The sequence below is a fragment of the Lepidochelys kempii genome, chromosome 2, assembly GCF_965140285.1.
Source record: "Lepidochelys kempii isolate rLepKem1 chromosome 2, rLepKem1.hap1, whole genome shotgun sequence".
Lineage (NCBI taxonomy): Eukaryota > Metazoa > Chordata > Testudines > Cheloniidae > Lepidochelys > Lepidochelys kempii.
In genome coordinates this window covers 180499173-180522816 of record NC_136381.1, presented here as the reverse complement: position 1 = coordinate 180522816, position 23644 = coordinate 180499173, and the positions used below count along the sequence as shown (strand labels likewise).

The 23644-nt window shown below is 41.9% G+C and overlaps 1 protein-coding gene across 1 annotated transcript in view; it reads right to left on the bottom strand.

Moving 5' to 3' along the window:
- ELMO1 (engulfment and cell motility 1) overlaps positions 1 to 23644 on the bottom strand; it is a 413972-nt gene that overhangs the window by 326505 nt on the left and 63823 nt on the right. The window contains exon 2 of the mRNA XM_073332875.2: positions 14499 to 14649. Within this exon, the coding sequence (XP_073188976.1) occupies positions 14499 to 14576 (78 nt within the window). The 5' untranslated portion in view covers positions 14577 to 14649. The remainder of the gene's footprint in view (positions 1 to 14498; positions 14650 to 23644) is intronic.

The window sequence follows — 23644 nt, the reverse complement described above, 5'->3', positions numbered from 1 at the left end:
AGTTCACGAAGCTGTGCACCAGCCTCGATAGCACCAACGAAAGATTAATCTACTGGCTCAGAAGGTGCAGAATGACAGTTGAATGTGCTGTTGGTAGACTGAAGGGATGTTGGCATTGTTTACTCACAAGATTGGATCTCAGTTAGGAAAATATCCCAGTGGTTATAGCTGCCTTTTGCGTCCTACATAGTATCTGTGAAGCGAAAGGGGAACCTTTGCTGCTGGGGTGGAGGGCGGAGGTGGAGCAGCTCTCTGCTGACTTTTAGCAGCCACACACAAGGGCTATCAGAAAAGCTCAACATGGAGCAGTACAGCTCAGAGAGGCTTTGAAAGAGCACTTTAACAGCGAGCCACAATAATGTGGAGTATTGTGCTCCACCTGCAGTATGGGGGGCTCTTAGGAATTGTGTGGTGCTTGGTGTACATCTATGAATAGAACACTGGGAAGGCATCTATTAATTCGGTGGTGCTTGCTGTCCATTTAGGATTATTATACTGTGTTTGTCATGGAGCCACTGAATTGGGTCACATTGTACAGTAACAAGTCAGCGATGCTTTCACTACTGCCAGTCATTCAGCAGCATATGTTGTAAACTAATAAAGATGAATTTTCCAAGCAACAGTTTTATTAACAAAAACATTTAAAAAAATTCTGTACAAGTGTAACACCAACAGACCCTGATCGTCAGCGGGCTGGATCAAACCTGGGACCTCTGGAGCTTAGTGCATGAGCCTCTAACGCATGAACTAAAAGCCAACTGGCTATTAGCTAAGGTTGTAGAGCAGACTTATTTTGTCTGTCTAAGTGGTCTCGGTGCCACTAGATGGGACAGAACACCACACCCAGAAGGTGTGTGGGTTACACAAGTTAAAAGCAAATACATTAAAATCTTAATAAATTTATAGAACAGAGCTTAAAGAAGGGGAAGGAACATTCATGTCCATTTTTAACTACACATACATCATATGTGGTTCCCCCCAGTCAATGTATGTGAAGATGTGGTTGTCTTTAATGTTCGCCAGCGTGCAGTGGTAGAGGTAGGAATGTAGCTGTGGATGCTATGTACAAAGTTGCAGGTTGGGGTGGGGTTGTAAGGAGATGCTATACTGTAGTTCTCCATGAACTGCAAAGGGAGGCAAGCCTGTGACTGTTGAGCCTCTAGGTTCACAAGAGTCTGCAGCATCCGTATTTGCTGCTGGAGAAGCCCCCATTATGTCTTGGTGCATCTTCCTCTCCCCTTCCTGCTGGGACTCCTGGGCCTTTCTCCATACATTCTTCAATATTCACTCTCCAGGCCCTCTGTTCATGGTCTGATGCAGCACTGACTGGCAGGATCTCATTGAGCATGTCATCTCAAGCCCTCTTTTTTCTCCTCCTTATCCAGCTCAGGCATTCTCCGGGTGTGGAGGGGGAACCTCTCAAGGCCACAATGGCAACAGCTACAGATAAAGCACACAGAGCTAACACTGTCAGTATAATCCCAATGGAAAGGGAAAGTTAAGATTCAGAACTCCCTTCCCTTGCTCCCCTAAAGTTTTCAACAAAACATGCTTATTGACACTTCTGCTTCGGACTGCTTCTGCATAGCACCACTCACAGCACCAGCCATGGTGAGTATGGCCTGCCAGGGTTGGGGGAAATGAGGAGGGAGTTGGTCAATTGCATGAGTATAGGGCAATGGCACTGAATACCAGCACCATCTTCCACAAGCAATGGTGATTTTAGTTGGTATCTCACTCCTGAGGGTAAGAAAGGTGCAGAAAGCACAACTGCTGCTGGTGTCCCAAAGCAACCGGGACCCATGTGCCATTAGCCTATTTATTGCAATGCTGCTAGCTGAAGTTATCGCTGATTGGCATGGGAAAGTGTCCTGCCGCAGAGGAAGAAATAAGGCTGCTGTCCCTAGAATCCTTCGGGAGATGATTGCAGAGCACCTCCATAAAAGTTGCATCAATATCTCTCAGGAAGACTCAAGGGACGTCCCTGTGTATGTAAACAATCTGCTCCACATGGCCCTCCTACCTAACTCTTCAGGGAATGAAAAGCAAGTAACTCTACCTTTCTTTCTTGTACCACTACCTCTTCTAGTACAAGTAAATGAATGAAAAGTCGCTAGATGTGTCCTGTTAAGTTTGGCATGCAATCAAACGTCACTGCAACGGGAAATGCATTTACACACTTACCCAAGGTTCCTTCCCCTGCACCAGGCTCATCCATGCCTGAATGCTGGGACTGACTGGACTGTGGTGGAATCTCAAACAGGTCCTGGCTTGCGGCATAGCTGGACACCCTGGTCACACGTCCTCTATCCTACTCCTCTTCTTTCTCCTCACTGTTTAAGCCAGGGGCCTGTGACTTGGGCTCCTCAGAGGTATCCAGAGTGATAGATGCAGTGGCATGGTGATAGGTTCTCCGCCAAGTATGGCATGCAGCTCTTTGTACAAGAGGCAGCTCTGTGGCTCGACACTGGATCAACTGTTCACCTTCCTGGCCTTCATTTTCATGTGGCATGCTGCTGGTCCTTCTCCTGCATCCCCTGTTGTACCCCTTCTCCTGCATCCCCTGTGCAATCTGCTCGCAGATGTCCACATTTCTATGCTTGTACAGCCTCTTCTCCTCACAGGCCCAGGAGATCCAATATCTCCTGTCTATTCCAGGCTGGAGCACGTCTGAAGTTGACATGGTCAGCTGGGCAGTTGCACACAACAATGGAGACCAGCTAGGTGTGCTCACCAAGCTAGATAATCAGGAAAAGTCATTTCAAAAATTCGTATGGTTTTAAATGGCGGGGCAGGAAGGGAAGCTTCCAGGCTCCCTGACCCCTGGGCAGTGGAGTTCACAGGTGTCACCAGAGAGGTCACTGTTGGGCACTGGGGGACAGTTTCTCTAGGAGTGTTAGGGTTGACATCGGTACCGCAGTGTCCACATCCACACTATGTTGACCTCAATACATTGACCATGGCTCAACACCACTTGAGGAGCTGGTGTTAGTACCTCAGCGTAATGCAGACTTGATATCAATGGGAGACAAATTTAAAGTGTAGACACATGCACAACTAAGTTGACACAAGGTGGTTTATGTCGAACTAACTTTGTAGTTGCAAAAAGAAAAGGAGTACCTGTGGCACCTTAGAGACTAACAAATTAAGTTGAGCATAAGCTTTCGTGAGCTACAGCTCACTTCATCGGATGCATCCATATGTGACCTGTTAAGTTTGGCATGCAATCAAACATCACTGCAACGGGAAATAAATTTACACACTTCATGCATCCGATGAAGTGAGCTGTAGCTCACAAAAGCTTATGCTCAAATAAATTTGTTAGTCTCTAAGGTGCCACAAGAACTCCTTTTCTTTTTGTGAATACAGACGAACATGGCTGCTACTCTGAAACCTAATTTTGTAGTGCAGACCAGGCCTTAGGCTCCTATGTTATACCAATAAAATAAAAACCAGAAGGATCTTATTAAAGAGGAAAAGGCAAAATACCACATTTATTGTGAATACAGAGAGAATCATAGTAAGCAGTTAGTTATAGCTATAACATTCCATTCAATCTCATATTTATTCATACACACACACACACACAATCTCATATTTATTCATACACACACACACACACACACAGGTTCTGCAAGGTCGTTATCATAGTTACCAACCTTAGAGTTGCCCATGCCAAGCCACTGGCCAAGTGGCCTGGACATGAGGAGGGAGCAGGGCCTCGTCAGATGCACATCTGATGCTCCTGGAAGTTGGTTTGCAGAATCAGACCCTAAAGTTCTCACTTTCCAGAGTCCATTTTTATAGGAATTTCTTCCTATGTCAGTCTATGGGAATTGCTTCATCATGCTGTTGCTGAATCAATCAGCAGTTGTCACATTCCTGACGGCTCCGTGCTGCCAGATGTTATCTTGTTCTTTGGTTCTCCCATTCTTGAGGCTGTTGCGTGGATTCCAGTCTGCCCTCCAGGGGTCCTCTGGTTATTTCCACTTGACGCCTTCTTCAGCCGATGGACACTGGATTCTTAGGCTGGCACCTCTCTGATCATTCAGTTATTATCCACACCAAGCATCCATCCACATACATCCTCTATCTCTATTTTAATCACAATTGTTAATACAACAAAAGGGCGAGGAGTCTCTGGGTGCTGTTTCTGTTGCTACAGAGTATTGCTTTGAGTCTCTCTCTGTGTGAATTGCTTTGAGAACAGACTCTGTCTTAGAATGTACTAACGCAATTAGCAGCTTGCAAGTTTCACACATAGAGGGAGAGAAACAGTACCAAAAACCAAGAGACCTCTTAATTAGTAATACCCTGGAATTTAAACTATGGGGGATCAAACTCATTTGTGATTTTATACAGAACTTCTTTAATATGATCCAACACCTATACGTCTAAAAGCTTGTCTACACCCAAAAGTTGTATCAGTATAGTTGAAGCAGTACAGCCCCATAGTGTGGTTATATATTGGTATAATGTCAACTTTAACATTTAGGTCGACATAGCTCGGTCAATCAGGGGTGTGAAAAATCCACACCCTTGAGTACCGCAGCTATGCTGACGGAGCTAGGTCAATGGAAAAATGCTTCCATCTGCCTCACTACTGTCACTCAGAGAGAGGTGGTGTTCCCGCACCAACAGAAAAACCCTTTTTGTTGGCATAGGCTGTGTCTACAACACAGGGTTATGCCTTCGTAGCTATGCTGGAATAGTCTCTGTAGTCATGCCCATAGTTTTGCCTGTCTGGGAAGAGAAATAAGCTACACCAGCCTAAGGTTCCTTTATATCAGTACAGCTGCGTTCACACTAGGAGTTGCAGTCAGATAGCTATTTCAGTTTTGTTTTTTTAAAAGACCTATAAATGAAATAGTTATACCAGTACACATAACATCTGTGGACCAGGCCAAAGTCACTTTTGAAAATGGGGCTTTTGCCTTTGAAAAAGTTTTACCATACCAGGTTTCACCTGCCCTTCCCACCATCTCAAACAGTCAACTAAGGGCACAGGACTTTACATATGCGATACCTACGCTCATTAATTTATCTAGTTCTTTTCTGAACCCTGTTATAGTCCTGACCCTCACAACATCCTCTGGCAAAGAGTTCCACAGGTTGACTGTGCATTGTCTGAAGAAATACTTCCTTTTGTTTGTTTTAAACCTGCTGCCTATTCATTTCATTTGGTGATCCCTAATTCTTGTATTATGAGAAGGAGAAAATAGCACTTCCTTATTTACTTTCTCCACACCAGTCATGATTTTATAGACCTCAATCATATCCCCCCTTAGTCTTCTCTTTTCCAAACTGAAAAGTCCCAGTTTTATTAATCTATAATTTCTATAATATAATCTAGAATATCTATTAATTTTTCTATATTGTGCCATGGTCACTTGGTTGTATGAAATAGTTGGATACTTGAAACTCAAAACTTAAGAAAATAAAGGGGTAACAAGAACTTTAAGTAACGATTAAAAAGGAAGGCACAAAAATCTAAAATTAAAAAAAGAAAGTGACACAAATTGCCTTTCAGGCTTCTGCCATGCGGGGGAAGGAGCATTACTATAGCACTGAAATCACTCAGTGGAACTTAGTTAACCGTAATGAATCAATAAATGGGACCCTTCAGGGACACATATTTAATCTTATGCTTTAGCCACTATCTAGCATATACAGTAATTTGATACTAGTAAAAGGGGCTTTACAAATTAACATCTTTACAATAAAAACTATTGAGACCCTAATTATCCTTACATCCTTCCCCTGAGGTGCCTTCCGTTTGAATAACTCTGTGGAGAAAATTCCTTTCCCCGTTTCATACTATACACAGTGACCAGTGCAAATGTTCACAGCTGTAAGCAATAGGTTGTTTAAAAACATGTGATGGCTGCCACAACTCCCTCTGTGAAATCGCTTCAGTAGAGTTACATAATTCATGGCTGCAGAGAAGACTTTGGCAGACAACACATCAAAAGTGTCATGCAAATACTACAACGCACACTGCACAGAAGACATTCCTCTACCAACAAAAGAGTTATTTTCTTTGAAATGACAGATGGGTTAGCGATTAACTTCACTGTTCTCTCCCAAGAATCCCTTAACGTCAAGATTCCTCTGGCGCCTTGCTATTAAGTACTGTATGAAGAATCTCTATGCTTAGACCAACATTTACAGGACAGTATTATTTAATGTATGTAGAGTACTTTGGGATAGACAACAAGTAGAAGCTATCTTTTATTTATTTATTTATTTTTAACCATGAAAGAGGAGATAAAAGGCTCTTCTCCTCTCTCCAGAATCAATCTATTCCCCAAGCTTTTCTAGTGTATCAGTTTGCTAGTCCAGCTGCAAATATTTGCCTGGTGTCAAGAAGGGGATCATTGGGTTCTTTCCCCCGATTATTTTTATCCCAACCCAACTCCAGTATCAGTTTTACTGCATTCAAATATAACTTTTATTGGACTTACAGTTCTGAAAACCAAACCCATTGCGGGAATGGGGGCGGGTTTAACCACTGCTTACAAGGACATTGCCCAAAATCTGACTTTTCTGTAGCAGGAGCAACATTTTGTATCACTGTTTGATTCATTTTAGCTTTTGGCCTCTCTGACCTTGTTTTCACTGGTGTCTTTAGACATGTTTTATAGACCTCACACATCTAACAAACCTAATATAAACAAGGCAAGTTGTAGTTTTAACATGTTTTAACTTGTCAAGGTCAACTTTCATTCCCCCTCCCCAAGAGTCTATAACAACCAGCTCACATATGAAAACTGCAACTGTTTTGTATATGCTATAATTTTAACTCCTTGGTTGACATGTTAGGAAAAAGATGTCTTTTAAACATCCACACAGCCTACATTGCTGGTTCAAATCCAATACATGGCAGTGATTGGAAGTTAGTCTCTAATGGCTGTTTGGTGATCTATGTATTATTAGACCAGGATCTAGTCACTAAAGAAACACCAAACAAAACCACCACCATAACTGACATTTTTTGCACACTCTCAGCATGGAATCTAAGGCTTTGTCTTCAATGCACAGTTGCCCCAGGTGATTGCTACCTGTGTCTGAGCACCCGAGTTTGCCAAACCAAGGTATGGGCATTCCTACAGAAAAACCCACACTGTGCCCTCACTGTTTCTGCACTTGCTCATGCATGGGGCGGGTGGAGGGGGAGGGGGAGATATCCCATGGTCCTTTGTAATTGAGAAGCTCTAAGATTCTCTCTCAGTCAATTTGGTCAATTGCAGGAGAACCTGTCTGTCCTTCAGGAGGAAGTGTGAGAAGGCATGTAAGGACTATCAGCTCTTGAATGATTTAGCCTGCACCTCATTACAAAGAGGGCAGGTTCCAGCCACAGTTAAAACAAACTCTAGGCTCTAACCCACACTCCCTGCAGGGCTTAAAGCAACTCCAAAACCTGGCTCAGAGGTTTTTCTGTTTGGACAGTAGGGGGGTTAAAGGTTCAAACCCAGATAAGAGCCTGGGTTAATTGTGCAGTGAAGACATACCCTTTGATTGGATAGATAAAGCATCCACAAATGGGTTTCCCCTCAGGCCAACGTTGAAGTACATCTCTCTTCTACAGTTCAGCGTGAGCTCGTTTGTATCACTTTTGCCCTTGTTGTCTTTGTTCTTGGGATAGATTAGGGACTTCGGTTTCCCTGGCTGACACCATTCAGCACAGAAAGCAAAGGAAAGCCTAAACACCACTCTCCTGTTAAGTAATATTGAAGCCTATCCCAGGGAAACAGCAGATGCCACACATCTGGTTAAGAGAAGACATCACGAAAACATAGTTCACTGTTGATCTGTACATCTGTCAGAAAATAAAATCTCTAAGATGGTGAATACAGCATTCTGTTAATTATGAACACTGCTACTGCTAACAAATCTTTTGGTGCTTAAGATATTTTTGATTACTGTAATGCAGGAAAGGTTTATTCTCCCTCATTCCCATTAATACAAGCTTCACACATCTCTGTCACATAACTGGGACTATAGATATAGAGCTATAGTACTTTAGTGACTGGGACTCAGGGGACCTGGGTCTTCAATCCTCTGCTTTGCTACAAACTTCCTACGAGACTTTGAGCAAGTCTGTACTTCAGCGCCCCATACATAAAATGGGGACAAGAAGTACATCGCTACCTCACAGGGGTCTCACATTAGGGGAGGCACTCAGATACTATGGTAATGGAGGCAATATGCGTACCACAGACAGATATTTGAAGGAACAGAGTACATTTCCTCTTGCCCAGGGGTTCTCAAACTGTGGGTCGGGAACCCTGAGGGGTTCACGAGGTTATTTCATGGCAGGTCATGAGCAGTCAGCATCCACCTCAAACTCCACTTTGCCTCCAGCATTTATAATGGTGCTACATATAGAATCATAGACTATCAGGGTTGGAAGGAACCTCAGGAGGTCATCTAGTTCAACCCCCTGCTCAAAGCAGCACCAATCCCCAACTAAATATTTAAAAGTGTTTTTAATTTATGGGGGGGGGGGTGAGGGTGTCGCACTCAGAGACTTGCTATGTGAAAGGGATCACCAGTACAAAAGTTTGAGAACCACTGCTCTTGCCTTTCATTCTGAGCTGTAATTCAGCCAGCTTCCGATACCCCGCTGAAAAATGCACACTCTACTTCTTTATTTCTGCTTCATTAGAAATGAAGCATCACCCCCGATCATCTGCATCACGGTGATGAAGAAACCAAATCTCATCCCTCTCTCCAGAAGCCAAACATATTATCAAAACAAAACATTCAAACACAGAAGGATGAACTCCTTGTTCCAAATCTTGATCTCCTATCAGGCCAGAAAATGCCCTCACTGGCTCCTCCAGCACCCTGCTGCCATGAACTCCCAAGTACATAAGGGATCACAGGGAAAAGAACATTTATAAAATCCAAGTAAGGCATAGCTGAGTGAGTTATAGCACTAATCTCCCTATTACATAAGTATGCACTACAGAATTATACTGTAGTGACAAATGCTGCTTTAATAATTTCAAAGTGGTGAGGAAAAATTCAGCTCTTCACATCTCCACTCTACAGGGCAACATGCCTCTGAAAAGTGTATGAAACAAAGATGCCATATGCGACTGAGGACTGTGCGGCTGAAATTATGGTAACTTACAATGGGAAAAGGTCTATGTATGACAGTGTAAGGGATTACATACACTAATTTTAAAAAAACAATTGTTATTCTCTTTAGTAATATGATTCCAGAAGTCCATGAGAGGAGGAGGGTGGTTGTAATTGAATTATAAAGTGCAGGTGAATGTTCCAGCTGACCAGAATGTGAATGAGACACCTTGTAGTTAATTCAGCCACACATATATCCCCAGGAATCTCATCACTCTGCAAAAAACACTTCTCTTAAATATAGTAGATGCTTAACTTTTAAAGGCGGCTCCTGCTGCTTCTAAAAGAGAACCGTTCCAGTGTATCTGTGTCCAGCAGCTTTTAGTTATGTCCATCCCTTATCTTAAAGTGCAGTGTCATCACCTGATATGTTGCAAATGCAAGGGCCATGCTGCAAGTTTTCAGTGGAAATTGTGGTGCCAACAAACTCACGGCCATCATTCTGCCTTCATTCTTCCGAAAAATTAATCACTGCCACTGTAAGATTGCTTGTGTAGCAGCATTATGCCGACGGGAGAAAGCTCTCCCGTCAACATAATAAAACCAGCTCAACAAGCGGCAGTAGCTACGTCGGCATGAGATGGCACTGTGCACACAAGTGCTTATGCTGGCAAAACTTATATTGTGCACACGCACTTGTGTGTGTTTTTTCACACCCCGAGCGACAAAAATTTTGCCAACATAAGTGCTAGGGTATACATGGCCTTAGAAAGCACCACTGGGTATTGTCTATGCTGCTGATTGTGAAGGAAGGGCTTTAGGATGGAAGCAATGCTCTAACAGGGACAGAAAGGGACACTTTTACGAGAGAGGGCCCCCTCCCAGGCCCACTATTGTAATAGCACAACAAGGTTTGCATACATATGGTTCTTTCTAGGATATAAGGCTGAAGGACAAGAGACTTCAGCACTGCACCAAGTACACTGTTAAGTACTATTTAATAGCAGAAGTATCCTATTACTGCACATCCTGCTAAGTTAATGATTACAGTGTTTGATTATAGCTCATTAATTTTAAATGCCATGCTGTCTTACTGCAGCCCACCTCTATTACTGTTGCCCCCTACTCCATTAACTTCTGCCTTCCCCCACCCCACCCCACCCCCATTTAACATAGTAAACAAAAGGGGATTATTTTTATTTGTCAGTGAAGAGGTTCCAGCCATGCACCACTGGAAGTTAGTTCACAGCCAATCAGAATGTGGTTGGAAAATCTGCAGCCAGACCCTAATAAAATTTAATACTTGTCTGTAACGTTACTCTTATCCAGAATGGCTCTCTGCCACCACAACTCTTCTTGCTCTGACCACTACAGCCCCACTAGAAGAAAGGAAATAATATTTTTCATCACTTATTGTAATTGAACATTGATTGATTCCTGATGTTAACTATACTGTACATTAATACACTGAATTATATCTGGACCACCCTTTCCAAAAAGTTTGTTGTACCATGGCTGTGTTCCAGAAAAGAAGAAAAGAAAAAAGAAAAAAAAGGCTTTCCATTATTCTTACTTACGAAAATAATTGTTGCATTAAGTGAAAGATATATAATTTCCTTATGAGTGCCACTAACAATCCCTTCTCATATTTAAACTACAAGATTTTACAAGTGTTTATTTTCCATATATATGCTGTTTATTGCATTTCATCAAGGTTGGACAATGAAACTACATTGGCCAGTTTCCATTTTATCATCAGTTTCATTTTCTGTTGTATAAAATAAAAAAAACTCCACTGAATTGAAAAAAATAATCACTAAAATCATTAAAACACTTATACTCTGTGTTTAATATCTAAGGGCCAGACTTGGGATGGTGTAAATTGAAATAGTGCCAGTGGCTTCAGTGAATTGGTTTTAATGGAGCTGTGCCAATTTATACCGACTAAGGATTTGACCCTAAATTGGTGGCCTAAAATTACTTGAGAGTCCCCTTAGAAAAATATCTCAGTTGTACTTTGATTGTGAAGAAGTAAAATACAGCAACTCCAGACGTCTCAGAAAGAAAGAAAATCTATTGAAGTTATATTCTACCACATTTATCAGTAATGCTAGCCAAAAATTAAAGTAGCAGCACACTCCCAAAACTCAGGAAACCACTGTGAAAAATTTAGTTCATTGACTAGGAAGTCAAGGTTTAGAGAAGGCATTAATATAAAGCAATACATATGGTTCCTGTAATGTGCTTCATTACATTGTGTCAGTAAGAAAACCGCACTTGACAGTGTTCTTGTCACTTTTGCCAATTTTTGAAATACGTGAAACTAAATATTTTTACTCAGGTTTCCTACTCATGTGATTACAGATGTAAAATATTTTATATCTGGATTAACTTCAAGCAGAAGAAAAGGATTCTCCAAATTTATACCAGTGTAACCAAGAGCTGAATTTGTCTCACTATTTAAAACAAAATAATCTATTTATCAATCTGCTTAGTAATAATGCAAACACACACTGGTAGCTTGTCAATGACAGTTTTGGAGAGTTTTGTAATGCCAGTGGTTTACCAAGTTAGGAAGGAAGATTTCACTTATCTTCTACAGTGAAGTATTTAAAAAAAAAAAAAAAACAAAAAAAAAAACCTTCACACATGACAATGAGAGAGGAAACATTATCTGCTAAGCAAAAGTATTTAAACAATTTTCTGTCCTTTTTTCCATATTTTGGGCCATATTCTGATGTGTTCAGTGGCGTTGCAGATCCACTTTGATGAATCTAGCCAGTGATACACATTCCCTCTTTTATTTGAGTGTAATACAAATTATATTATCAAAATGCTATTTCACACATTGTATCCATCACCTGTGCACATTCCCGGTGCTGCCCACAATCGCTTAGTTTAAGACTCACTCATACCAAAAATGTGAGAAATCAGATATTTCCTGTTCCTATGTTTTAGAGAAGAGTGAAGCAAGTTAAAACCCAGTAAAACCCAACAGGGCTTGAAAACTTGAGAGTCCAAATTCGCAAACCCTAACTGGCCAGAAACTCCCACTGACTTCAGTGGGAGTTTTGTATGTAGAGGACTTGCAGGATCAGCCCTACATTTGATTGTGCATTGTGGGATGCTTTCATGGAAGGGCCATCTAACTCTTCCAAGGAAAGTGTAAATTTAACAGACACCAAAAATGGTCAAGTGCACAAATCTGAAAAAAACTACAGAGAATTTTTTCTCTAATCTTTGTCAGTCATTGATTGATTGACTGATTGATATCAATCACACTCAAAATTTGCTAGGTGTTTTCTAAACACAGAAGGCAGCACAGTCCCTGCAAGAAACAGTTTAAGATCAAGTCAGCTGCATTCCTGGCAACAAGACGATCTTGTACTTTTAAAATACTACCTTGTCTTGAAAGAAAGAAGTGTGTTTGGTGGGATTTTTCTTCTTGTTTTGTTTATAGAACCCTCAGGGTTATTCACTGGAACTCACCCTGTCAGGCAGGTGGAGTTTTTAGGCTTTCGGAGGCAGTGTGGTCAAGTGGATCAGAAAATGGATGGTAATTCAGGAGAACTAATTTCTATTCCTGTCTTGGTCACTGTGTTATCTTAGGCAAGTCATTTCACTTCTCTGTGCTTCTTTCCTTTCCCACCCTTTGTCTGTCTTGTCTATTTACGTTGCAAGCACTTTGGGGCAGGAAGCATTCTACACAGCACTGAGCGCACTGCAGCCCTGATCTCACTTTGGGCCGCTAAACATTACTAGAATACAATAATCATTACAGAAAAGGCACCATGGCTGGAGGTAAAGATTTTAGGATGCAATTTTCAGTTGATGGTGTCACTTTAAACTTTATTTGGAATCAGGACTTTTTTTGTTTGATTGATTATTTCAAGGGTGGTAAGTTTGTCAAATTTTGGCCTGACAGTTCCTGCTGGCATACCTGCACCATCCTGACACACCCCTACCTTTCACTCTCTCTCACACACACACACCCCACCTATGTTTCTCTGGAAACCACATTACAAACGATATGCACAATGCCTAATGAAAGAAAGAAGGAGGTCTCTTCATTTCAGAGGGCATGGCAAGGGCTTTTGGTTTACTCTTCTTCTAGCTCTTCTTTTTAAAAAAAACTCATGTTTTCCAGGAAATAAAGATTTAAAAGCTTATGGTCTGATTTACAGACATGACAAAGTGCTGAGCATCAGCAACTCCCACTGATTTAATGAGAACTGTGGGTGCACAGAACCTCTAAAAATCAGGCTGCTATTGGTTTGACCAATTCCCTGGTACCTTGTTTGTTGCAAATGCCAACAGACACTTGCCCGCTAGCCCTATACTACAATGGGACTAAAAATAGTGTGAAACAGATCACAGGGAGGGCAGAAGTTAGGACCCCTGTTCAGCAGAATATTTTCAGCATGTACTTACATTTCCTTCATTTCAGAACAACAAAGAAGATACTGAAGTGTTTGGACGCATCAGGAGTAGACTGTAATTGTGAAAAATTGGGATTGTCCCTATAAAATCAGGACATCTGGTCACTCTAATCAGGACCTAGGTGCACTGAGGAAAACTTTCAAGGGTTTTCTTTTGTATGAAATAATAATTATTATTTCAGTAAATAGTATCTGCTTTTCACCTTATGATATTCTATACAGATAACAACCTGTATGATTAATCTATTATGGCCTACATCTAAAATATTATGAAAAAAGCCACTTTTATTACTACTAATATATATGCCAATATATGACCTCAGGTAAGTCCAATCCATAAACAATGCCACTTGTGTAACATTTACATAAAAGTTACTTAAGTTTTGTTCCACATAGATTTCCACAAAAGGTTTCCCAACGTTAAGTTTAATAAGTCTCTCTCTAAATAAGTCACCCCCAAATGTATGAAGTATTTTCCTGCCAGTATGATATGTATTTGAGATATTTACTCAGAAAGCCCCCTGGTTGAACAAGACACTGCCTATGTGGCATCTGCATAGAACCACAAAATTCTTCTGTTTGCACAGTATATTACCATTCAGGTATCCAGACCTCAAAGCTCACTGCAGCTATTTATGATGGAAATATTTTGCATTTTCCTCATGTTTTCCATCTGTAGATCTCAAAGCATTTTGCATCAGGATTTAAGCATCATTATTATAATTTTACAGATAGAAAAACTGAGGCACAGAGAAGTGAAATGGGTCACACAATGAGAAAGAATGCCTCTTTCAAACACCTGGTAAAAAACCAACAGCCAAATGTATCAAAACACCAAACCGAGCAATACAGTGAGAAGGTTACACACATTCTATACGCACTATTTACATGAATCCATGCTGTCAAACATACAGATGCATCTAAGTAAACAAACATATAGATATATATTAGTACACAGAAATAGGCACTTACTTGATCAATTTCCATCAACTTGGGGAAGGCACCTGGCCATTCTATAGCCACCTTCACTATATCAGCAGGAGGCGGCATTGTAGATGCCGCTGTTCTTCAAAGCCAGTAAAACTGGACACTAAATATTGCAGAGAGTCTCTTTCATTCACACCTGCAGGGAGGGAAAGAAAAATACAGCACAGTTCAGCCAGAATTCTAACGCTGCTTTCATTTCCTATGTATTGCAGGTGAATGAAAAATATGTCTGTGTGAGAGAGAGTGTGAATATACATATACCAAAAGCATAAACATAGAACAATGCCACTGCACACTGTACAGCTAGCCAGCCTATTAGAAAGATGGCTGAAACACTGGAATGTACTGTGAATAATAGTCATGCATTGGACAGTTTTAAATAGAGAAACTATTTTTAAATGTTATTAAATACGGTTAGTGAAAAGCTACAAACTACAAAAGGCTGAACATTACATTTCACTTCTGGAGACTCAAGGAGCCTGATTAAATTTCTGTTAGAGCTTGTACTCAGCTCTCCAGAAAGAGAGATTGCCCAGGAAGTTATGGCCAGGAAACACTGTTTCTCTTAACTATAGCAATGATCTTCTACGTGTTCACAAATAGATCACTGCACTATAGCAACCAGGATGTCAGGAGGAAGGCAGAATGCACAGCGTTTTACACACACACACACACACACACACACAAATATGTGCACAGAAACTCCTTTCTACAATACAGACTCAGAGCTTGAATTTGCTAGCATGTATGAATATATATATATAGCATACATTGATAGCACATGTAATCACACAGTTATATATGGTGTTGCCGCTGTGCAAAAGAATTAATATCAATAGGGCTTCACAGCTAATGGCATGAGATGTGAGTTTTGAGGGGAGGAGAACTCAGCTATCAGTTGATATAGACTCTACGCTTTATTTATGTTTTAATTTTTTCCTTAGATGTATGTAGTAGCAAAGATCATCTTCAAGAAAGTGAACTGATACAGAATTCGCAAAATGAAAAGGAGTACTTGTGGCACCTTAGAGACTAACCAATTTATTTGAGTTAGCTGAAGACAAGCTTCAATGCCTCTACCACAACTTAGTGGTCGCAGATCAGGGACCAGCAGTAACCAAGTAATCTTTTTTCCATAACCTGCATCCTTCACCCCGTCCCATTGTATGTGACATTCACACTTGTCTGTCAAGTATATCATTCAGATTGTAATCTCCAAGCCTTTTATATGTACTCAGTGAAGAGCCTTACACTCTTGTTGCTGATCTAAGATACATTATAAACAATACACTTGCCAAAAAGGACCCAAAAATGGAGTGCGGTCCTCTGGAAGGACAGCACTGTCCCACCCTCCTTTACAATAGAAAGGAGAGGTGCATACATGTATAGACACCCACACACTGTGCAGTAGCCATGAGGGTTGAGAAGAAAATATATTTCTTCTTCCAGCAGCAAGAAGACGGTGGAAGTTGGGAGAATTTTAGACACCTCATAGTAACAAGCAAGTACAAAAATGGAGTCCCTGAACACCCCAGTAAGAACTCCTGCAACCCATACCCATCCGCTGTGAATGGGTGGACAAGCTTCTCACCAGAGCACTGCTCCACACCTCTTTGGGGGTGCTGTACACCTGCCCTGCCCCCACTCTTTTTCACTTGTCTTTCTTGAGAAGGTTTAGTCCTCAGGCTAGTGTCTGGTAAGTTTTTCAAATCCTGGACATTCTATTACATACCCTAAAAGGTACTAATGGAACATTTCATGAGGGTTAACATTTCATTGTTGCCAGTGACAACAACATCAATATCAACAGTGTAACTATCACTGCATTGGCAGGGACAAGCACCATGGCAAAAACAGAACCTAAAGCAAGGCAAAAGAGACAATGGGTGGGGTGGGGTGGAAATCATGAGGCTTCTTGGGGAAAAAAATGGAGAAGTTTGGTGGTATTTCTATCTAGGAACATACCGAAACCCGCTGGGGAGTTTAGGGGGACCAGGATTAAGCACAAGCAATCCTGCCCTGCAACAATGGTGACAAGAGACAGAAAGATCCACTTTCTTCTAACACCACACAAGGAATTAGAAGAGTACAGACAACAGTTATATACTGAACCCTTTTCTCCTGCTCCCTACTTCACTGTCAAGCTTCTGCCTAAGACTTTCCCCAGCCTCCCTCTTCTCTCTGACTTCCTGTTACAGATTTAAAGAAACAAACATACAAGGAGAAGGCAGCGTTGGCATACAAAGCACACTCCCCACACCATACTTACACATGCACACACTTTGTAACAGGATGAGATGTGGGAGCAACTCATGGTACAATCTCCTCCTCTCTGCCTATAGGATTTAAAGGGAAGGCAACGCACAGTCTGATAATCGCCTTGGGGGTCAGCTAATTGTAAGGCCAGCCATGAAAGTTGGGGGATTTTTGATTCATGGTTACTTCTAAGCAAAACATCACCATCCAGCTGTAAATCTACAGATAACATCCACTTATGTACAAATAGGGAAATTAACCCCTGATTTTACTTTACTGAATCCTGGTCCATCTTAAACAATCCTGCCGAGGTGTGAAAGTAAAACTCATAGTTCACCTTAGCAACAGTTTTCCCTGAAGCAGTTCTTTCTTAAACCAAATTTAGCTCAGGAAAAAAACAAGGCCCTGTGTCCGATTTATGGTATAAAAGAAAAGTGATTTTTAGAAAACACCTTATCTTGACTGATTCCTAATAAAAGTTGGTATAAAACAATCCCCTGCACAACCCAAATGTTGGACTCAAATCAGTTCATAAAGACAAAGGGGAAGATCTTCAGCTGGTGTAAACTAATGTTTGAAAAACAAAAGACAAATTAGCTCATTAAAGTGCAAATTCTAAAAGTTAAAGCTATACCGTACACTGTATATTACTTGAAGAAAGTGTGGTGCATTTCAAGCAAAGTATGTTGTCCTTTGGATAGTCTGCTATGTTATAGCAATGAACTCTGAAGCTGGAAATCGGAATATCCCTCATGTAATGTAGTGCTGAAAAATGCATTAGATCAGACACATAAGCCCAGTTTACCTACCTGGCTCTGAGATATTAACTCCATATGTGAGCCAGTACAGCATAAACTCCATGACTGTGCCAGTTGACTTATGAATTGTCCTTATTTATTTATTTATTTTAAACCACACATAAACAGATTGCACATGAAACACAGGATTTTGGATTTCTAAGAGACGAGTGCCATGGGAGAATGTAAAATAAATAATATTTTGCACTTCTATTGTGCCTTCTGTGCAAAAAATCCCAATACACTTTAAATATTTATAATTATCACACTAGTAGGAAGTATTATCCTTATGTTGCAAATGGGGAAAGAGAGACTCCAAGAGGTTATGTGACTTAATACCTACACAAAGTCTACAAATGGCTGAGGACAGAACTCTAGTCTCCTGACTCCCAGTCCTGGGTTTCATCCACATCCCCCCCCCCACACACACACACACACACACAAACTCCCCAACACACACACATTTCCTGTCTTTCACATGAGAAAACTAGCTGTAAAATATTAGTGCAGGCTCATTTCATCAGCAAGAAAATTAAAGGAGTTAAGGATTCAAAACCAACTTGCATTTGAGAGTTTAATAAAGTGTTTGACGCTTTCTAAGGATGTCCAGAACTGTGAGGCACCATGTTCCCTGCTCCTCCGCACTCCAGTGTGTGTGAGTGTGAGAGAGAGAGAGAGAGAGAGAGAGAGATTGATTGATTGATTGATTTGCTGGTGCTAAACTGGGTGTCAGCTCCCTTACACCCCCAATCTGTTAGACACTCAATCTCCTCTGAGCTCTGGTAGCCCTTACTTCGCCTTGCAAGTTAACAGTTGGTGTACCCCAGAATCCGAGCTCCTCTGATGTGTCACCATGGAGCGTCCAGCCCCAGTCACTGGACACTCCCAATAACTCGACCTTATGGTGAAGATCAAGTATGTGTGTAGTAACTCCCAGGTTTGCTGTTCTCAAGGGAACAGCATACACACAGTTTCACTGGCACAACTCAGGATCAGGTCCTTTATCACACCACAGAGATATAGTTATAGTGAAAGAATCAAATTTATTTTCAAAGATTTAAGATACCGAGAAAGGATAATGAAAACAGAAATGATTATGTATAAAAAACAAGTATAGCACGCTTCTTGGAGTCTACACTTAACAGGCTAAAATCCATGTCTAAAGCAGTTTCTCACCCAGGACAGGCTGGGATTCCATTTTCATGAATATAAATCACACTGTGCTGTTCCTGTCCCCCAGTTATAGTCCAAATATACATCTACAATGCACTCCCAAACAAGACTCTTTCCGCCCTGCTTGTTCTCCTCTTCCTGTTAAATCTGCATTTAGCTACACTGGTGCTTGTGAATGAGACAATGTTCAATTTACATTTCAACAGATGGATGAATAAATATCTCTGGTCTGGGAGGAAACCCGCTTCTCAGCTCTGCTGGGGAGTAACACCTTGTGTGACAAAGTTCCTCCTCTACCTTGATGGGTCCTGCGCTTATTGGTGGATTTTGCTCGCCTCAGAGATTCACAGTAGCCCTCAGTTTGGCCACTTTCGTGGCTCAAATCTGCCATTCACTCAGATAACCTCATCACTGGCCAGCATGGGGAAAAAAGAGTAAGAACAATCCCCGCAGTTTCTGCTGATCCACCATGTGGGTCGGGGACCAGCTCAGAGACCTTCACCTCTGGTGGAAGCTCCTGTGTTGTGTCAGGAGCTGGGAGGTTTTGGGGGAATCCGGGCCCGCCCTCTACCTCCAGCCCAGGGCCCTGTGAACTGCAGCTGTCTAGAGTGCCTTCTGGAACAGCTGTGCAACAGCTACAATTCCCTGAGCTACTTCCCCTTGGCCTCCTCCCAACACCTTCTTTGTCCTCACCACAGGACCTTCCTCCTGATGTCTGTTAACACTTGTACTCCTCGGTCCTCCAGCAGCACATCCTCTCGCTCCTTACACACACACCTCACTAACTGGAATGAGAGTCTTTAAACCAGGTGTCCTGATTAGCCTTAATTAATTCTAGTAGCTTCCCAATTGGCTACAGGTGTCCTAATTAGCCTGCCTGCCTTAATTAGCTCTAGAAAGTTCCTGAGTGTTCTGGAATAGTCCCTGTTCTCTTACCCAGGGAAAAGGGACTTGCTTAACCTGGAACTAATGTATCTACCTTCGACCACTCTCTTGTAGCCATCTGGCCTGACCCTGTCACACTAGATACAAATTATAAGAACACATTTTAAGCACACAGACTTAAAAATTTTTAAAATATCATCAGTACATACATCCGTGACTAGCGTGATCCCAGCCTCCCACTGAAGATTCCACATGACACACTTTACAGATACTATGACAACAATGTGCCAGGTGTAGCAAGTTTGTCAGGCCTGACAGAAGTTGCTGACACAGAGTAGGGAACCCTTCATCAGCTGGGACCAACTGGCCTCCTCTGTGTCACAAAGACTACATCTGCACTAGAAGCGCGACAGCGGCAGTTGCTCCAGGGTAGCGCTTCTGGTGAAGATGCTCTAAGCTGACAGGAGAGAGCTCTCCCTTCAGCATAATTACTCCACCTCCCATGAGAGGCGGTACCTATGTCAGCGGGAGAAGCTTTCGCACCAGCATAGCGCTGTCTACACCAGCGCTTAAGTTAGTATCATTTACGTCTCTCCAGGGTGCGGATTATTCATTCCCCTGAGCGACATAAATTAAAACGAAGTAAATTCTAGCGTAGACAAAGTCAAACTGCCTTCTATATTTTTGATGTATAAAATATTCAAGAATCACATAGAGCTGGGCCAGGTGACCACTTTGGAATCAATCCCAAAAAAAGTTTTTCCTCGGCCTTGCTCAGAGAATGCCCTGATGCAACCAGTTGAAGAAATGCGAATAAGAAAATATGACTCTTCACATCTCTCTCCAATAACGGGTAAGATAGCACAAAGTGGACTCACACCAAAAACTGTATACAAATCTGCCATTTATAAAAAGGAAGCATAACCTGCTCTTGGGATCTTACATAACCACATCTTGTCAAATCTAATCAGTTTTGTCAGCTGAGCTCAAGAGGCCCAGGCAAACAAAAACTAAGTGGCAAGTTTCGCTGAAAGGTCCCCCCAGAGACCAAGTCTGATTAACAATTTTAGAAAGATAATCCAACACAAGATGAATACCCCCAAGAGAGTTATTTCTGGATTTAAACTGCAAGTCTGAACAGCCAACTTGTGAGGAGTGTAATATTCTCTGCTGCCTCTGACAGAAGGCAAAATAGTGCACTGAAGCCAGAGCATTGGATGTAAATTTTATATACATAGAGATGCTTTCCTGTTGTTCCCTTTGCTTTGGTTATACTCTCAGTGCTATTCACCTCTGAACCTGACAACACACACAGTCCCAAGAGACCCAAGTCCATAACACTCACAGATGCTTTGACACAGTGCAAGACAAAACCAGTTGAGGATCAGGGTTGTAGCACCTGAGGGGGCAGGACATTTACCTCTGTGGGAATGCCCGTTCAGGAGCCTTTTAACCCTTCTCTGCCTTCACCCTGACCACTGGCATTCTAACATACCATCTCATAAGGTTGGATCCAGCTTCCACTGACTTCAGTGAAAAGATTCCCATCGTCTTCAAAGGGAGTTGGATCAGACCTGTGATTTCCAGAATAGGTCATTTCTTTGACATCACACTGACAGATCCATATCAATAATCCACAGCCTAGAAGCATACTATTAATCATAACAAGAGGAACCTGCAGTCCTCTGTGTGTTTAAAAACACCACTTCTTCCATAATCTGTGTTTCAGGAGGGACTTGCATGAAAGGAAGGTGACTTAAGTACAATGGCAGGGGGGAGACTTTCAGTAGTCAATGAGACTGTTTTGGAGAGATTGAGGATGAGGAGTTCGATATCACTGGGCTGCTGTCCAGATAGTTGTATTCCTTGTTCCCACACACATACCCACAGCACTCTGACTTTCCAACACTACTACATAGATCCATTCCGTGGAGGATATATGGATGTGATGGGGTGTTCACACCACACTAGCCTGGAAAGGGTTAATGAGGCACAGAAGGGGCAAAATAACCTGATAGGCCACACCTCAGGGAGGATTAGGCTTTATAAGCAATCCCTGATTGAGGATAGAGCCCCGCTGAGCAAGAGGGGCTGGTATGTGGTCAAGCAGTGAGGGCAGAGGAGGAAACCAGCAGCCACCCTCTGGGCTTGGAAAAGTAAAGAGAGGAAACCCAGGGAGAAAGAAGTCCTGGGATCCTGGCCCTGAGGAAAGGGTTTACCCAGAAAAGTGGAGAAGAAAGCCTATAGGAGGCAAAGTAAAAAGTATACCCAGGGAAACAGCAGCAAGGTTAGAGATTGTCAGACCTTGGCTGCTGATTGTAGGGTCCCTGGGTTGCAACCTGGAGTAGCGGACAAGCCTGAATTCCAGTACCACCTACTGGGAAGTGGCACAAAATTGTTGGAAAGGTCAACCAACTAGCAGATCTGGAGGGATGTTGATACCCTGGAAGGATGGACTATATACTGACCTAGCCAGAAGGCTGTGTCACAAAGAAAGAGTACCCAGAGTCCTGGAGAGTAAGAGAGGCTATGGAGTGAGTGAGCAATGGGAGGCGGCGCTATGCCAGACAAGAGCTGATCCCCAGCCATGAGAGAGCCATTACAATCATCAATATGTTTTACAGGCATGCCTTTAAAAGACATTCAGTCCTAAACTAGAGACAAAGGAAGGTTTCAAAGTGTGAATTAAAGATGACCTGTGATTTAAAGATGACGAGATAACAGATGGGCATATACTTTTGGGGGTGGGGGATGCTGTTTTTGTTTAGATGTTATGTATAAAGAAGGCCTGACAGACTGGGGACTTGAAAGAAAAAAATGTTAACACCCCACCCCCACTTTTTTTTTTTTTTTAAACATTGAAATTCATGTCCTTTCTACCCAGTGTTTCCAGTACGACTATGCATAAACTACCAAATCTCAAATAGGGGTAAAAAGGCTACATTACCTCTGTATCCGGCACCAGTGCAACCATTACTGGAGTACGGTGTCTAGTTCTAGTGTTCACAATTCAACAAGGATGTCAGGAAACTGGAGAAGGGTCAGAGAGATGCCACGAGAATGATTAAAGAATTAGAAAATATGTTTCACAGTGATCAACTCAAAAAGCTTGATCTGTTTATTTTAAAGAGAAGGTTAAGGGGTGACTTGATCATGGTGCAGGCCTGATTCTCACTTACACTAAGAGCTTCTTTACACTATTCAGGCAGAAAAAAGAAGCTTTAGTATAACAAAGAATCAAGCCAACTGCACAGAGTAAGTAGGTTGGGGCATACACTGCATACTATATCAGAGAGGTAGGGTGGAGCAAGTCCATAGGGAGCTTTGCAAATCAGGAAGGCAATTTTGAATGGGATTCAAACATGAGTCAGAAGTCAGTGGAAACAATAAAAGGGTGGGAGTATTTATATACAGTCCCACTTTCTGACACAAATGTGTCTAGCTGTAGCACATGGGACTCCCTGAAGTTTCGAGCAACTAGGGATTTAGGAAGAGTATATAAAAAGGAGAAGCTATTACAGTCAAGATGCTAACTGTTTAAACTGAATTAGTTCACTCTGGCAGAGGCAGTTAAGGATTAATTTTGGCTGCATTCCAGAAATGATAAGACACTTGAGATGGAAAAGAATAAGATAAAGGTCAGCTACGATTCCAAAATTTCTTGCCAGAAGCAAAGTTAAGGAGTGATGTCAGAGATGTAGTACAAAGAGGGTTCTTTACCCTGATGGAGTCTCTGAAGCATTCAATAGAAGTTATAATGGAGACAGGAGCTGCCCATCAGAACAGAGAGATAGATGGGAAACAGAGATCACAGAGTGGGGGTCGAAGAAGGTATCAGAGTTAGGAGACAGCATGACAGGGACATAATGTCTAAGGCTGGAAAAAAGCAATCACCTGCCTGCAGGGAAAAGGTTATAGGGAGGAGAGAGAGAGAAGTACAGAAGCAGAGGCACTCTATAATGAATGATAGGAGGGGCAGATCCACATTGCTCACCAGAAACAAAAGAAAAGAGAAATTGG